General features: G+C 40.5%; 6 protein-coding genes across 8 annotated transcripts; 1 reads left to right on the forward strand and 5 right to left on the reverse strand.

Annotated features, from left to right (window-relative positions):
* Positions 1-8: 8 nt before the first annotated feature.
* LOC145700823 (uncharacterized) lies at positions 9-2,025 on the reverse strand. The gene is made up of 7 exons (XM_081778151.1): positions 1,856-2,025; positions 1,470-1,711; positions 1,211-1,428; positions 567-1,166; positions 370-520; positions 194-325; positions 9-151 (listed from the first exon to the last, which is right to left on the reverse strand). The coding sequence occupies exons 1-7, from the start codon at positions 1,965-1,967 to the stop codon at positions 65-67; spliced, it is 1,542 nt and encodes a 513-aa protein (XP_081634277.1). The 5' UTR covers positions 1,968-2,025; the 3' UTR covers positions 9-64.
* Positions 2,026-2,157: 132 nt separating this feature from the next.
* LOC145706256 (uncharacterized) lies at positions 2,158-4,887 on the reverse strand. The gene is made up of 6 exons (XM_081783742.1): positions 4,866-4,887; positions 4,554-4,775; positions 3,032-4,206; positions 2,810-2,989; positions 2,505-2,766; positions 2,158-2,460 (listed from the first exon to the last, which is right to left on the reverse strand). Exons 1-6 carry the CDS (start codon positions 4,885-4,887, stop codon positions 2,243-2,245), a joined length of 2,079 nt encoding a protein of 692 aa, XP_081639868.1. The 3' UTR covers positions 2,158-2,242.
* Positions 4,888-5,222: 335 nt separating this feature from the next.
* Positions 5,223-7,485, reverse strand: LOC145695743 (glyceraldehyde-3-phosphate dehydrogenase-like). Of its 3 annotated transcripts, none has more exons than XM_081772760.1 (7): positions 7,251-7,485; positions 6,923-7,180; positions 6,566-6,753; positions 6,310-6,470; positions 6,072-6,257; positions 5,567-5,669; positions 5,223-5,441 (listed from the first exon to the last, which is right to left on the reverse strand). In XM_081772760.1, the coding sequence occupies exons 1-7, from the start codon at positions 7,289-7,291 to the stop codon at positions 5,314-5,316; spliced, it is 1,065 nt and encodes a 354-aa protein (XP_081628886.1). In that variant the 5' UTR covers positions 7,292-7,485; the 3' UTR covers positions 5,223-5,313. The 3 variants fall into 3 exon arrangements, with proteins under 3 accessions (XP_081628886.1, XP_081628885.1, XP_081628884.1); XM_081772759.1 differs by having other exon boundaries at positions 6,015-6,257; positions 6,923-7,177; positions 7,251-7,483; XM_081772758.1 differs by having other exon boundaries at positions 6,015-6,257; positions 7,251-7,482.
* Positions 7,486-8,846: 1,361 nt separating this feature from the next.
* On the reverse strand, positions 8,847-11,310 carry LOC145706272 (sodium-coupled monocarboxylate transporter 1-like). Its single transcript, XM_081783743.1, has 7 exons — positions 11,030-11,310; positions 10,144-10,790; positions 9,897-10,099; positions 9,555-9,787; positions 9,338-9,472; positions 9,057-9,300; positions 8,847-9,009 (listed from the first exon to the last, which is right to left on the reverse strand). Exons 1-7 carry the CDS (start codon positions 11,274-11,276, stop codon positions 8,847-8,849), a joined length of 1,872 nt encoding a protein of 623 aa, XP_081639869.1. The 5' UTR covers positions 11,277-11,310.
* Positions 11,311-11,590: 280 nt separating this feature from the next.
* On the forward strand, positions 11,591-12,793 carry LOC145706337 (alpha-actinin-2-like). The gene is made up of 6 exons (XM_081783748.1): positions 11,591-11,785; positions 11,833-11,937; positions 11,986-12,290; positions 12,434-12,515; positions 12,570-12,651; positions 12,693-12,793. Exons 1-6 carry the CDS (start codon positions 11,591-11,593, stop codon positions 12,791-12,793), a joined length of 870 nt encoding a protein of 289 aa, XP_081639874.1.
* A 562-nt stretch (positions 12,794-13,355) lies between these two features.
* LOC145711334 (olfactomedin-like protein 2A) lies at positions 13,356-14,592 on the reverse strand. Its single transcript, XM_081789056.1, has 7 exons — positions 14,527-14,592; positions 14,254-14,346; positions 14,108-14,208; positions 13,923-14,064; positions 13,681-13,877; positions 13,576-13,641; positions 13,356-13,531 (listed from the first exon to the last, which is right to left on the reverse strand). The coding sequence occupies exons 1-7, from the start codon at positions 14,539-14,541 to the stop codon at positions 13,435-13,437; spliced, it is 711 nt and encodes a 236-aa protein (XP_081645182.1). The 5' UTR covers positions 14,542-14,592; the 3' UTR covers positions 13,356-13,434.
* Positions 14,593-14,598: the final 6 nt, after the last annotated feature.

A 14,598-nucleotide genomic window follows, 5' to 3' on the forward strand; every position in this document is an offset into this window, starting at 1 on the left:
TTACAGGTTTGAGTATACAGTGGTTATTGAGAAATTTAATTTAAATATTCTAAAGTTGATGATTTCAAGTCGTTTTTGACCTCCGAGCGAAGCAGCAGCAACAAAGTTGAAGAATCCTCCATTTTCGCATAATATAAATCAGGGTCAGGAACTAAAAAATCGGATAATTGAATTTTTAATTGATAAGTTTTACCCAAATAAAAACGGCTGCGTCCCATAGAAGATCGACTTCTTGCCAGCAATGCATGTGTCCCTCGTCAATGTCATTGACAGGGTGACCCTTTAGCTCTTCCGGCTCATCGCAGATTATTTGATTCAGGACGGTCTAAAGTTCACATGAGAAAAAAAAAAGCGGCAAAGAACACTTACAGTCGCGGAATGACGACCATCAAGAAAAGAGTTCAAAAAAACAACCATGTGACAACCGCAAGTCCAGGGATTCTTGTCGAGTTGGACGCTCAGATGGTCGGAGTTTTTGACCCAGTTTACGTGAGGGATTTTGAGATGATTGTTGTTCAAACTAGAAAAAAATTTTTTTCCTCGGATTGTTGTCCTTAATTTCTTACCTGAGCTGATGAAGCTTCTTGTTGTAGAGAAAAATTTCCGGATCAAGTTCTTCAATTTTATTTTTCGAGAAATCTAGCTCTTTCAAGTTGTGCAGTTTTGTGAAAGAAGCTGATTCGACGCTTGAGATAGTGTTTTTAGCGAGATCGAGTTTTTCGAGATCGACGAGATCGTCAAAACGGTGATTGTTGATCGACTTGATTTTGTTGTTGCTCAGGTCGAGTTCTTTTAGGTTTTTTAGGCCATCGAATGATTCTGGCTCTAGGATCGTTATTCTGTTTTCATCCAAATGCAATCTCCTCAAAGTCGAAATCGAGGTCATCCCTTTTGTCTTCACCAAAACAATCTGATTTGCCGACAAACTCAGCGTCGAAAGGCTCTTGAGTCCATTCAGTACTTCTGGCGGCGGAATCATCGCCAGGGAGTTGTTCGTGAGCGTCAAAACTTCGAGCTTCGAGGATCGCTCGAAGACGTTGCTTGGAAAGGAATTGTCGGTGAGCTTGTTTGAGTCGAGTTTGAGCGTGTTCGCGGCGGAGAGAGGCTTGAAGGCGTCTTCGTGGATGAGCTTGATCAAGTTGGAGGATAGATCGAGAATCACACAGCTGAAAATCGAGCATTGAGGAATTCTAGAGGAGATCAATCGTACCTAGAAAGATGGGCAAGAACACGAGCCCCGATCGCCTTGATCTGATTCCCTTCCAAATTCAAGAATCGAAGCTGATTGAGGCCCGAAAATGCGTCGCCAGCAATCATCGAAATATTATTATGCGCAAGATGGAGCCATTCTAGCTGTGAATTTTCATAAAGCGCTTTTTGACGAATCATTTGGATTTTGTTGTGGTCGAGGAAAAGCTCTTTTAGTTGCTGGACGAAAAACTGGATGAAGGGTTTTTTGAATGGTTTACCTTGGCGCTAGAAATTCCGTTTGTTGGGACTCTGGTCAGCTGATTGTTTGAAAACGTCAATGTCTTTAACTTCTTCTGGTCCGCAAATGCCCCGTCAGCGATATCTACTAGCTGGTTGTTTCGGAAGTTGACCATGAGAAGATTATTTTTTGAGGGAAAGGCATTTTTCGGAATTCGCGTTAGCTGATTTTCGGATAGAGTCAGATCTTGTACGAACCATGGGAGATTTTCTGGTACTGCATCTTAATTTTTAATTGCTTTAGTAATAAATTATCTTTTTTGTTTTATTTTCTTCAATTTTTCAAATCTTAAAAAGGCCAAATTTCTAATAAAAATTTCTGTATTATGATTTTTCCTTTCGAACTTCACAAATAGTCCCGTTTTACCTAATTCTTGATTGCCACAATTCGCCGTTTTATCATGATCATCGCAGGAACAAACAAGTGGGCACTGGCCATTTACAGTAATAAATAAGCAAGTTATAAAAAATATCATCATTTTCAGTCGTCTCTACGTTGCTTCTTGATCTTGATTTGTTTTCTCTAAAAGTACCATTTCCCAGATTTACTGGAAGAATCGAATTTCTCCGGGAAAAAAGTGCAGCGCACTTGCCGCCCCAGGGCACGTTCGAAGACCCAATCGCGCATGAAAATAAGGGATGAAGAAAATACAAAGGTCAATTGAAAATTTTAAGGGAAGTGTTTATTTTTGAAAGAATTGTCATTTCTTTTTTGATTCAGGAGGAAAGTTTTCGTCTAGCGGTGAAATATTTTCTAGTTGCAGTTCATTTGGTAGCTGCCGTCGATGATTCCGTTGAGTTTTTCTTCGGTGAGCCAGATTTCTCGGTCGAAACCGCTGCATCGGATGCTGTTGCATGGCATCCAATAGTAGAGGTTGTCCGAGTTGTTTTTGAGACACTTCAAGCTGAACTTGAACATTCCGCAGTCGGACTCGTAGCGGATAACTGACAGCTTGTCGAAGGTCTCAGCGTCTTAAAATAACAATAAGTAAAGAATTCTCTCGCTTCCTTTTAACCTGTTGAAGCAGGGTAGAATTCTCTATCAGAGTCGTTCATTTCCGTCCAAGATCCAACAGCCCACATGTATTGCTCGAATTTGCCGCCAATGATCGAATGGCAGAAATCCACACCACCTTCTGGCGGAACTGGTGGCAATGGAGCCTGAGGCTTGGTGCAAATAAAGGAGCATTCTTTGTCCGAATGACCGACGTCGATGTAGCCATGCTCGTGGCTGACGAAAGCGTTCAAATTCATGTTCCAGTTGCTCAATCCGGACATCTGAAGGAGAGTTAAGAAGGGGTCGTTTTGGGGGGGGGCTTACGTAAGAGCAGGCGTTGGAAACATCGAAATGCATCCAGAATTCATGACCAGTCACTTGTCCCATTCCGGAAATGAAGTCGAGGTGGTCTGATCCAGCGACTTGTCCGCCAATCGATTCACAAGCGATAGCAGCGGACTCGTATGGGACGGGGATTTGTGGAGGAGTGAAGCACCAGCCATCCTAAAAAATGTCAATTTGCCATCTTTTGATGTCAAAACTTACATTTGAGCAATCCCAGTCGAAATTTCCACCGATCGAGAATTCAATATTTGTGGTAAAGAAGACCTCAATATTCTGGCTGATGAAGACTGTGATCACATTTCCGAGGGAAGCGACCACATCAGCATCAACGAGGACAATTTGAGCGACGAAGTCGACGTCGAGCAACATTTCCGCGATGGAACTTGTGAAGAACTCAAAGACAGCTTCAAACTCGCCGTAGAAATCGTTCCAGTTGAACTCCATCGTCAGCTGAATGAGTATTTTCTCGATGACACCAGTGAAGCCGCAGCTCTGGATGAACTCGATCATGACGTTTTGGTAGGTGTTGACGTGGGTGATCAAGTTGATGTTGTAGTCGATGTTGACATCGATGTCGAGATTGAAGTCGGCAAAGTTGATCGTCGTCAAGTCGATGAAAAAGTTGCCGCTGTCGAAAACTGGGCAGAAAAGTTGCGAGTAGCTGATGCCGAAGGTAGCAGTGAACTGCTGAATGTACAGGACATTGTTGAGGGTTGTGGCGAAGAATGGACCGTAGCAGAGAGCAGAGAGTCTGTCCACGTGATCGCCTCCGTAGTTGGAAATGATGTAAGAGCAGAAGTTCTCCAAGTAGTTGGGGTAGCAGATCTGAGGAGATGGGGATCCGTAGCCGGATTTAGGAGATTTCGGGGTGCCAGACTTTCCATAGCCAGATTTTCCCTTTCCACTCTTTCCGGATTTTCCAGTTCCGGATCGGCTAAATCGAGGCTGGGGAGAGTCGATTTCTCTTCGTCTTCGGCCAGATTTTCCTTTTCCGGACTTTGGTGTTTTCGTTTTTCCAGATTTTGGCGTCTTTGTTTTTGGGGTTTTTGTCTTGGGAGTTTTGGTCTTGGGTGTTTTTGTCTTTGGTGTCTTGGTTTTTGGCGTCTTCGTTTTTGGTGTTTTGGTTTTAGGGGTCTTTGTTTTTGGGGTCTTGGTCTTAGGAGTTTTGGTTTTTGGGGTTTTTGTTTTAGGGGTTTTGGTCTTGGGGGTCTTCGTCTTAGGCGTCTTTGGAGTCTTGGGAGTCCATGGAGAAGGTGGTGTTGGTGTGTCGCAGTGGTTTCCCAATCCGGACCAGGTCCAGTCAAATCCAGAAATGAGCGTCGCATCAAATCCAAAGAAGGTCAGGTAGGATTCGAACTGCGCGACCAAGCAGGTAACTAAATGACTCTTGAACGCAAATCATCACTGCTGACAGGTAATGATCATTAACTGATTTTATGCTCCCGGGTAATGTCCTGGGTGTGAGCTCCCAATAAATCGTTAGAAAAATGAAAATTCAGCAACTAATTGGCTTTCATCATTTTTATTTTATTGTTATTTTACCGCTAGCTTTTCTCTCTCACCAATGTGGCCTTGACATTTTTATGATGTTAAACTCAAAAGTCGCTGATTATCCTGCAATCAATCAATTTTCGAATATCAAGAAGCCGCAGTCGAAATGTTAAGTCGGTTCAATAAGCGTCCAATTATGTCGAGCAAAAATTCCCTCCTCGTAAAGACTTACTTTCACCAGCAGGAGAACAGTCAGCTTCAGGAATACAGACCCCAGCCCGAGTCTGAATATAACCATCATCACAGAAGCACCCTCTGTAGCAATCAGAAGACATTTCCATATGCTCCATTCCACCGCAGATTTCACGGTCAGTGCCGCATTCCTGGTAGCTAGAATTTTCTAGACAGGTGACCTCGTCGACGAGGGACCATTCCCAGGCCTCGGCAACGGCGACTTTTCAAAATGTTCATAAAAAATTTTTTTGGGAAATCTTTTCTTTAACCAAATTTGAAGGCAAATTTGTCTCTAGAACATTTCCTGAGCCGGCCAAATAAGTCAGCTTCATCTCTTTTTAAAAATCCCCCGACCTGTTCTGCAGCAAGTCAGAAACAGATCTGCTCCGTCAAGTCTTGACCTAGTCGGCTGACGGCAATCGTAAAACTTAACTATCGAGAAAAACCGAAGCTATACTAAGTAGGGGCATAAAATTCGATCTTGGGCGAGTCGGGTTTATTCGAGTTAAAAAATGGATGCGTCGGAAGAATTTCGATGATTGGACGTTTTTGGACTTGGTTTTCAATGAAATCAAGGAAGACAATTGCGGAAGTAATTTTTACTTTCATCTGAGCAATTTCCTGATCAACAGAGCTCATCAAAAACAAAGAAATTTCAGATTCGTGGTCGAAACGATCAGACAAAATCTTTATTCAATTCAAAAAAATCAATTCAAACAGACATCAAAAAACACAAATCAGCAGTTAAATTCTCACAATCAGGCAGTGTCTTCTAGAATTTCTTTGATGGTTGATTTGATCTTCGTTTTTTCCCTCGATGCAGCATATTGAAGAAGATCAACAACTCGCTGCGAGTATCCCCATTCGTTGTCGTACCAGATGATGACTAGAAAAAATGTCAAATTCTAGCGACAATTTCTTGTTTTAAAGGGATGACGGCGGAAATTGAGGATTTTGGCCGACAAGAAAATCGATTTTCTGAGGCCCTATGGAGCAATTCTTGAAACTTACTTTTGTAAAAAGTCGAGTTCAATTCCATTCCAGCCGCTGCATCAACACTCGAGCTGAATGGCGTCGTATTGTAGTCAGAACTTACAAGCGGAACATCAGTGACCTGAAAAAGGCATATTTATCGGCATTTGTCTAATTTTGGAATTTTTTTTTTGGAAACAGAGATTTCCAAGATTTTTTCCAAAACAAATTTTGGAAAAAAATTTCAAATCAAATTTTAAGGGTGTTGAAGGCCTCCCGGCCTAACAAAACCCCGCTAAAATGACAAAGGGGCCCGAGAGCTTGATTTTTACGGGGTTTTTTTAGGCCGGCAGGCCTTCAAGTTTCTTAAAAATGCATTTGAAAAAAAATTTCCAAGAGTCGTTTTCGAGGTTTTGAAATTCCATAAAAATGAGTTCCAATTTTAGATAAACGCCTATTTATCAGACCAAAACTCAGTTTTTTTCACCTGAACGACGTTTTTCAAGTCTCCAACCGCCGAATCTTTGATCGTATTCATAATCACCTCGTAGCTCGTTTCTTTTTCCAACTTGACGGTCAGATCGACAACGGACACATTCGGGGTAGGAACTCGAAACGCCATGCCAGTTATTTTTCCAGCAAGTTCGGGAATCACTTTTGTGCAAGCTTTTGCGGCGCCAGTCGTGGCAGGAATGATGTTTACTGCGCCGCCTCTAGCATCTCGCCAGCTCTAAAATTGAAAAATCGAGTTATATATTATATTATATTATAACCTCTCTCACCTTTTTGCCTTTCGCAGAACCATCAACAAGTGTCTGTGAAGCGGTGTATGAGTGAATAGTCGTCATTAGCGCTTCTTTGACGCCAAAATTGTCGTTTATAATCTTCACCACTGGCGCAAGACAATTCGTAGTACAGGACGCATTCGAAATCACCCGCATTTCTTCAAAAGAAAAAGTTGTCTGGAGAATTTTTAATTAATAACGTCATCGAGCAGCTTTTTTTCTGCACTCATTTTTCAATCTGTCAAAGTCAAACCTGGAGAATAAAGCTGATGATTAACGCCAAAGACGAACATGGGCGCATCTGGACTCGGCGCGGTGATGATCACTTTTCGGGCGCCGTTGTCGAGATGAGCTTGACATTTCTCCAGACTGTTGAAGACGCCTGTTGACTCGATGACGTAATCCGCTCCGACTGACGCCCAGTTCAGCTCGTTGATGTCTCTGAAAACACAGATTTTTCGGTAATCATTTTGAATAATTGATTCTGGATATAAAGGATATCCTGCATAAGGAAGGTTTAAAAATTAAGAATGGTTTCTTCTTTGATCATTTAAATCTTAGTCGGGTTTTCTCCAAAAGAAAATTTCTGGCGAAAGAATCTTTTTCTTACCTTGTTGAAAAAACATGAACCCTTTTTCCATTCAGCATCAAATCGCCATCCTGTGTCGGCTCGACCGATCCATTGAAGGTTCCATGAGTCGAATCGTACTTTAGCTTGTAGCACATGTAATCAATCGGCCCGCAGTGATTGATGGCGACGATTTCGATATTTTCCCGCTCTGCTAGGATTCTAGTGACGCACCGGCCAATTCTGCCAAATCCATTCAGACCAACTCGGATTTTTGATGAAGAAGGATCTGTTTTTCTGCTAAAAAATATTAATTCTTAAATAATTAAAAAAATAATTATTTTTAAAAAAATTTAGTCAATTTTGTTACCTTTCGAAAACTTCAAAATCGGTTCTCTCTTGAGGCGGCATTTTTTGAGTAATTCAGTTATTTCCGCTTTGAAGTTGTCTTTCTTTTTTTTTTCTCAGGAAAATAGGCGTGGCGAGGTGAACGAGACACCAAAGCGTTTTTGAGAGCAGGAGTAATGGGAGTGTCGTAAAAAGAGACGCAATGAATTTCGAAAATCAAAGAAAAAGGGTCAGAAACGAGCGACTTTTGCTCTCGAAAGTGAGTTCATTCAGGGCTACAGTTATACTGGAACAGTATTCCGAAAACGAATTTGCTTTTGGTACAAACCAAAAATGCAATATGCAGTGGCTTGATAATGACAGTATCTGATCGAATAGTGAATCGAAAATGAGATAAGTAATCTCAGAATACCGTCTCTTCTGTTTTGCAATGAGAAAAATATCGTTGTTGAATAATTGATTTTGTTGAAAGATTGCGCCCGCTTGAAGCTTCTGACACCACCAAGTGCCGATGGAACCTTTTAAAGAGGGGGGATGGAAGAAGTGCATTGCTAAAAGAGTCTATTTTTGAGCAAAGAAGAAAAAACTGATGAGAATTTTGAAGATTGGATTGATCCTACAAACTGTTTCCTCGCTTCCAGCTTCGTTTAATCCCTTCAACTAGTGAGTAATCAAATATTGACTTGATAGGCTTAAAAAAGATATACGAGTTTCTTATTGGCTGAGACGGCCCATGAATCGTAATTTAACCTTACGCCGCCAATTAAAATTTCACCCCCCGCCGCCAAATGTGCCATATATGGCACATCATCTTTTCCGTCGTCCTAGGCCCCATATAATGGCCGAACCCGAACCTTAGCCAAGATCCGAACTCGAACCAGAACCCGAGCTCAAAAATGAACCCAAACCCAAGCCCAGACTATTGCCCGAAAATGAGTAAAAATGGAAGAACCCGAAATGATGACGGAGAAGAAAATGTGTTTTGGAAAGCCCTTGTGCCATATATGGCACATTTGGCGGCGTAGGGTTAAGGGACCTACCGTGCTCGAATATCCTTGAAAATTAGACTTTAAAATTAAAATGCATTTTTGGATAACCAATAAGATTGCTGTATTATGTACCTACCGGCCAATCAAAACCCTGATCCATAAAATCACTTCCATCAATTGGTTAAACCCTAAAAATTGGGGTAGAACCAATTTTTGGAACAGATTTTTATGGGAAGGGTTTTGATAGACCGGTAGGCCAAATACAGCAATCTTATTGGTAATGCTAAAATTCACTTCCAAAAATTGGTTAAGTCCGAAAATGGCTGTTTTTCATGTTTATTTTGTAGGCTTTTAATTTTTCTGAGATTAAAATCATTATTTTTCGGATATATTGATAGAATCATCGTTTCCCAAATCAATTTCAATTTCAGTATGTACGCAGATGCAGGAGCTCCACTCCCAAAGCAGCTTGAATCTATTTATGAACTCGATCCTACTTGGTAGAAAAAAAACCTCTTTCGCTAATTGTAATTGTCACACTCTTTTTTCCTGAGAATAAAAAAAAAAGAAGAAGAAACTAAATAAAAATCTCATTTAAAATATATTTATTTAGCAAATAGAAAAATATTCTAGAAATTTGTTTGATCTTCATCAAACGGATTTTCGGTTCGTGTTTTTTCTTCGTCGTCAAAAGCGACATTTCTGACGGAAAGTGGACTTTTGTCGACTTCTTCGCGGGAGAAAAGACGATCCAAGGCGGGAAAAAGGACGATTTTCGGCAGTTGATTCGGGCTGAAAAGACGAGTTATGAAGATGAAGAGGAGAGGAATTGATTGTACCTGATTTTCTTGACCCTGCAGATGATAAAAGACACTAAGCTTCCTACGACCAGATTGGTAACCAAGCCAAGTGTGCCAAGATAAAGATAGCTAATCGCATAAAGTTGAGCGACAGCTGGATAGTCTGAGTCATCAAAATCAGAGTCGCACCAAGGATCCGAGCTGTTCGAAGTGCAGGGGAAGTCAGAAGGGTAGCCTTCGCATTGAGATATTGTTTGAGGCGTTATTCTTGCCCATTGCGGGTCTGAATGTTTTCTTCACGAAAATAAAAGGGGGTGAACCTGTTTTGTAAATGGTCGAGCCAATATAAGTCCAAACTGCGATTCCAAGACCACTGAGAAAGCCGACTATTGTGCCGATTTCCTCCGCCCAGGGGTTGAAAAATCCAAGAATAAAAACAGCAAAACTAGTACCACCTAAAAACACATGTTTTTGATCAAAAATTAAGTCATTCCCCGTGGTCAAGCAAAGGGCTTGTTTCTTAGAAAATTAACTTACCCATCATTCCATTAACACTCAGCGCAGCTTGAAGAACGCCGCCAAGATTTGCCGCAATATAAGCAAATCCGATGCAAGCGATTCCAAACAGAACCGTTAAAAGTTTCGATAGGCGGGTGAAAAAGACGTCACTCTTGTGAGGCAAACGGGGCTGAATGAAATCGGTAATGGCGACTGTTGTCATTGAATTGATTCCGCTCGACACGGTCGAAAGTGTTCCTGAGAACGCACCTTTAAAAACGCTTCAGGAGGACTTTATTAAATTAGGGTCACGGGGCTCGGGCAAAAATATGGAAAACCTGAGTCAGGAAAAAAAACAGATTGATTCATGAAGCGATTCCTGAAACATAAAGCCCGGCAACTCCAGGAGTCGTCTTAAAAATCACAACTGATAAATATGGCACCAACTGATCTGTCGTATCAACCCATCCGGCAGTATAAGGATCGCAGCAGGCATTATACCTAAACATAGAAATTCCAACCAACATTGCAGTAACGACAATCGACGAAATCAGCACCCAAGCGAGGTAAATCGAAATTCTGAGCTTAATATTTTTTGCGAATCAAGGAAGACTTTCTCTTTTCTTACATTTTTCTTATTCTTCACCGCCAAGGATCTCTGAACCATACTTTGCGAGCAGCAGAAGCTATTTCCCCAAGTTCCAAATAAGCCGCCAATAATAATCGTCCAAAATGAATGGCGAATTCGCGGGTCCCAGTCGAACTCGTCAAATACCCAGTTTTCTGAAAGCTTGTACGGCTCGCTGATGTTTTTGAAGGAGCCAAAATCGACGGAAGCTTTTGAAATGATCGCGACGTAGCCGGAGAGCATAATGCAGATTTGAAAGGTGTCGGTCCAGACAACAGCTTTGAGGCCTCCAATGCTCGTATAAAAGATGCAAATTCCTCCAATCAGCCAAACGCAAAGCCACTTATCCAACCCAGTCACCACTTCCAGCGCCGTTGCTGGAGAATAAATCACGATTCCGACATAAAAAATATTCTGCGCAATGAACTCAATCGTCATTAGTCCTCGAATGACTTTTCCATTCATCTTCGAGGTTTTTCCAAAACGACGTTCGAGATATTCGTAGATGGATGTCAAGCCCATGTCTTTGAACATCGGCCCGAAAATCTCAGCGGCGAAGATGGAGCAGAAGAGGTAGGTGATGATGAAGTAGATGAACATCGCGTTGTATTTGTAGAACTCGACCGGTGTTGTCAGAATTGTGATGGCTTTATGAATGATTCAGTTTATTTCAATTCGAAAAAAATCGGAAGATTTGCTGAATCCAAAGCACCATAAATACTCTTTCAATATTGGAAAACACCCAATATTTTTTCCGAAAATAATTGAAAGCTAACTCACAGAAAAATGGAAAGCTGTATATGCCGAAAATTGTGGGCCTTTTTTGTAAATATTATCAGTCTCTATTGAAACCATAAATTACCTATCTTTTTTCTTTATTATAAAAAATCATTTCCTGAGAAAAACGTCGTCGCCAAACTCATCGCAATCGGATAGGGTGAAACATTGCCCCCACCCATCATGTACTCATCTGCATTTTTATTCCGATCCTTCCAGGCAAAATAAATCCCGATCACCGTTGAAACTCCAAGAGTGCAGCCGAGAATCAAATAATCCTGCCATTCGAATGTATCCGTCGATTTCGGTATCTCTTCCGTTTGCCAGCTACAGTACTGCTCTATACTCTCTGCCATTTCGATGTTACGAGACCATAAAAAAGAGCTCTTATTAAACTTTTGGAAACAAGTGCCGATTGAAAGTTTGCACGATAAGAGAAAAAAGAAATGTCAGCGGTCAAATATTAAAAGTTCAAATAGTGATTTTTTATGCAGAAATCACAAAATTATCGCGTGGCAGAGAGGCAAATTTGACTTGTCACTTGCGCGTGTTCTCTTTTTACTTACAAAATAGTTCATAAAACAACTTTACAACCAACATTTATTTAGATCAAACCGACAGCTAATCATTTAACTTCTTACAACGGAAAAGAGATAAATTATCTAAGATAATGAATTCGGAAGAAGCAGAATCTATCAAAGAGTTTTTCTCAAAGGATTTCTCCAATGTTGAAATAAAGGACATAATTTCGAGCTCTGATGATGAAAGCTCTGATGAAACAAGCTCTCAACAATTATATAGCAATGCAGAAGAATGGTCATGCGAGGATAATCTTGATCCTGGATGGGAAAAACAGCAGCGAAGAGTAAAGTTTCAATAAATTAATTGAGAGAGTAAAACCGAGATTTACAGACTTTTGCAGCTTGGTGTAATTCTCATCTACGAAATGTCGGAACAAACATCGAAGCTGTCGATGTTGACTTCCGTGATGGCGTCAAGCTGATGCTTCTTCTCGAGGTAACATTTATTTAAATATGTTATAATCTTTTCACTTGTCAATCCCAGGTAATCTCTTGCGAGCGACTTGGTAAGCCGGACAGAGGAAATATGCGATTTCACAAAATCGCTAATGTGAACAAAGCTCTTGATTTCCTTAAAAGAAAAGGTATTCGATTGGCATCCATTGGTGCCGAGGAGATCGTCGACGGCAACGTCAAAATGACCCTTGGTATGATCTGGACAATCATTCTCAGATTTCACATCCAAGACATCTCTGTGGATGATTCTTCGGCCAAGGAGGGTCTCCTTCTTTGGTGTCAGCGAGAAACCTCGACGTATAGTAATGTTGACGTCAAAAACATCGATAAAAGGTTTTCAGAATACAGTTAATATAAGATGAATAAATAATATTTCCGAGCAAAATGAGATGAAATAGAGGGACAGCTTGCATTTTATTTTCAGTAGAACAATCTAGATAAATTCGAAAATTTTGCTTTGATAAAAAATTTTCTAGCTGGAAAGATGGACTCGCTTTCTGTGCGTTGATTCACAAACATAGACCTGAGATTCTGCCACAGTTTTATGATCTTAAAAAGGTACTTTTAAAATCTGATGGCATCTTTATTCTCCTTCATAAAATACTTGCTCAGGAAGATCCGTTTACAAATCTCAACTTGGCCTTCGATATTGCTGAAAAACACCTCGACATCCCAAAGATGCTCGATGCTGAATGTAAAAAACATATCTTATTGACTATTTGATTCAATGTTAAGATCTTGTCAACAATCCAAAACCTGATGAGCGTGCTGTCATGACATATCTTTCCAGCCTTTACCATTGTTTCAATGAGAGGCAATATCAATTATTGAATTAAATTATCAACCTTATTTTAAGTAATCTCAATAATAATAATAGCGAAAATTTAACGAAGGTAAATGACAATGGTTCCAAGAAAAATGATACCGACGAAAATCTTATGAATGAGAATTCTGCAGCAAAAATCATCGATGATTTTAATGAACTAAATCTGAACCCGGATTCTTCGGTGCACCCGAAAACGATTCAAAAGGATTATTTAAAGTCGACAGGAGAAAGTTTTGACATTAATAAGAAAACAAATTCTGGAATGATAAATAAAAAGACGACGGCTCAAGAAGAATTCAAAAAGCAAGAAACCTTGGAAAAAAAGAATGGTTCTTTCTTGATATGTTTTAGTAATTATTTATTTTTCTAGCGTTAACTAGAGAATGCAAAATTTGCTGTGAAAATTTCGACGAAATCCGTTTTGAATGTGTTCTTCTTTGTGGACATCGATTTTGCAAAATTTGTATTCAAGAGATGCCCCAGAAGTTTTGCCCTGTCTGCAGAAAAGGTTACAGACCGGAACAAGCTATCAAGCTTTTTGACTAAGCTGACTGTCTGATAATTAAAAAACGAATCGTGAAGTGAAAGTGTATTGAAAAGGGCAGTATGAAAAAAAGGAATATTTTCAAAGGCGAATAAACAGAGAAAAAATCATACAACGAAGTCGAGATAGTAGACCATTTGGCGACGATTATTCCAGACGAAGAGAGCTTTCTCGCGCATGTTGTATTGCATTTGCACGATATGACTAAAATAAAAAAAATTTCGAAATCGACGAAGAGAATTATTTACTGATAGCTGTCTGGGTACTCCACATGAATATCTCTTGTTCTTCCGCTGATTGTATCGATCGCGTATCTATAAAAAAGAAAGAAGAGCATTCTTTTGAAAGTTTACCGAATAACACCATCTTTCTTCCCATCAGGCTCGGTCGCATAGAGGACACCACACATCATGAAGATATGCCCTATCTGCTTTGTCGTCGTAGAAGTTTCGATAATTTGCTTGACGCTCAAATCCTTAGGGTCGAGGAGCTGAAGCTTCAACCGCTCTTCTTGGTGGTAGTCTTGTGGGCTTACTGACGGGTAGATCACCTTAATTTTATTTTTTGAAAACCAGTAGGTAGATGAAAATCCTACCCAGAGACCCCGTTGATCAACCGAAAGCGTAATCCAACTATGCCCTTTCCACGTAAAAGGCGAGTCAGAATCGTAAATTGCGTCGGAAAGATGTGTCCAGGCGACCATCTCCTGATCCTTCAGGTTGTAACTCACGATATTGCTGAAAACAGAAATTCTTCTCAATAAGCTCATTTTTTCCTTACCGGGTAAAAGCCCGATTGTAGTAGAAATGCTCATTGTAGACCACATGACCAGTTCCGATGTAGTAGAAGGGGAGAGTGTGGCGTTTTCGATACCGGAGGTCCTTAAAATGATTAAGAAAAGGGATGAAGAGGGGGGAGGGACAAACCCTGAATCGTTTGGTATCAGAAAACTCCAGAAGATGATTTCCATAGTAAAAATTCGCGACATAAACGGCTCTTCTTCCACTAGAACTTTTCGGCTTTATTTCGAGATGATCATTTATAAATTTTGAAAGAGAGAAAAAGTGGTATCTTGAAATGGGAATGATCAATTAGACGGGTAGGAAATCATTCAAATAAATCTCTCATTAGGACGCCTGTGGCGGTATAAGCGAGCCGCCACCGGATCTCATGGATCATCTCTCGCGCACTCTGAGTTCCTTTGGATCCATCATCCACGCGCCTTCGCGGCGACCCCATGTGTGGAAAACTTTTGCCTGTCTTCGTGTTTT

This window comes from Oikopleura dioica, chromosome 1, assembly GCF_907165135.1.
Source record: "Oikopleura dioica chromosome 1, OKI2018_I68_1.0, whole genome shotgun sequence".
NCBI classification, from domain to species: domain Eukaryota; kingdom Metazoa; phylum Chordata; class Appendicularia; order Copelata; family Oikopleuridae; genus Oikopleura; species Oikopleura dioica.

Excerpts from the sequence above, each read along its gene's own strand:
- LOC145706256 (XM_081783742.1), bottom strand. The coding sequence starts at position 4,887 with ATGAAGCTGACTTATTTGGCCG. Across the intron at positions 4,776-4,865 it reads GAAGCTGACTTATTTGGCCG|TCGCCGTTGCCGAGGCCTGG; the intron begins GCTCAGGAAATG and ends CATTTTGAAAAG. Across the intron at positions 2,990-3,031 it reads TCGACTGGGATTGCTCAAAT|GATGGCTGGTGCTTCACTCC; the intron begins GTAAGTTTTGAC and ends GACATTTTTTAG.
- LOC145711334 (XM_081789056.1), bottom strand. Across the intron at positions 13,642-13,680 it reads AAGAAAGATGGTGTTATTCG|ATACGCGATCGATACAATCA; the intron begins GTAAACTTTCAA and ends TCTTTTTTATAG. Across the intron at positions 13,532-13,575 it reads GAGTACCCAGACAGCTATCA|TCATATCGTGCAAATGCAAT; the intron begins GTAAATAATTCT and ends TTTTTATTTTAG.
- LOC145706337 (XM_081783748.1), top strand. The coding sequence starts at position 11,591 with ATGAATTCGGAAGAAGCAGAATCTATCAAAGAGTTTTTCTCAAAGGAT. Across the intron at positions 12,291-12,433 it reads GTCAAAAACATCGATAAAAG|CTGGAAAGATGGACTCGCTT; the intron begins GTTTTCAGAATA and ends AAAATTTTCTAG. Across the intron at positions 12,516-12,569 it reads AGTTTTATGATCTTAAAAAG|GAAGATCCGTTTACAAATCT; the intron begins GTACTTTTAAAA and ends ATACTTGCTCAG.
- LOC145706272 (XM_081783743.1), bottom strand. The coding sequence starts at position 11,276 with ATGGCAGAGAGTATAGAGCAGTACTGTAGCTGGCAAACGGAAGAGATA. Across the intron at positions 10,791-11,029 it reads GTTTTTCTCAGGAAATGATT|CCATCACAATTCTGACAACA; the intron begins TTTTATAATAAA and ends TCATTCATAAAG. Across the intron at positions 10,100-10,143 it reads CGGTGAAGAATAAGAAAAAT|CTCAGAATTTCGATTTACCT; the intron begins GTAAGAAAAGAG and ends AAAAATATTAAG.
- LOC145700823 (XM_081778151.1), bottom strand. The coding sequence starts at position 1,967 with ATGATGATATTTTTTATAACTTGCTTATTTATTACTGTAAATGGCCAG. Across the intron at positions 1,167-1,210 it reads GTTCTTGCCCATCTTTCTAG|CTGTGTGATTCTCGATCTAT; the intron begins GTACGATTGATC and ends CTCGATTTTCAG. Across the intron at positions 521-566 it reads AAGAAGCTTCATCAGCTCAG|TTTGAACAACAATCATCTCA; the intron begins GTAAGAAATTAA and ends ATTTTTTTCTAG.
- LOC145695743 (XM_081772758.1), bottom strand. The coding sequence starts at position 7,291 with ATGCCGCCTCAAGAGAGAACCGATTTTGAAGTTTTCGAAAG. Across the intron at positions 6,471-6,565 it reads TCATCAGCTTTATTCTCCAG|AAATGCGGGTGATTTCGAAT; the intron begins GTTTGACTTTGA and ends TTTCTTTTGAAG. Across the intron at positions 5,442-5,566 it reads GAACTCGACTTTTTACAAAA|TCATCATCTGGTACGACAAC; the intron begins GTAAGTTTCAAG and ends CATTTTTTCTAG.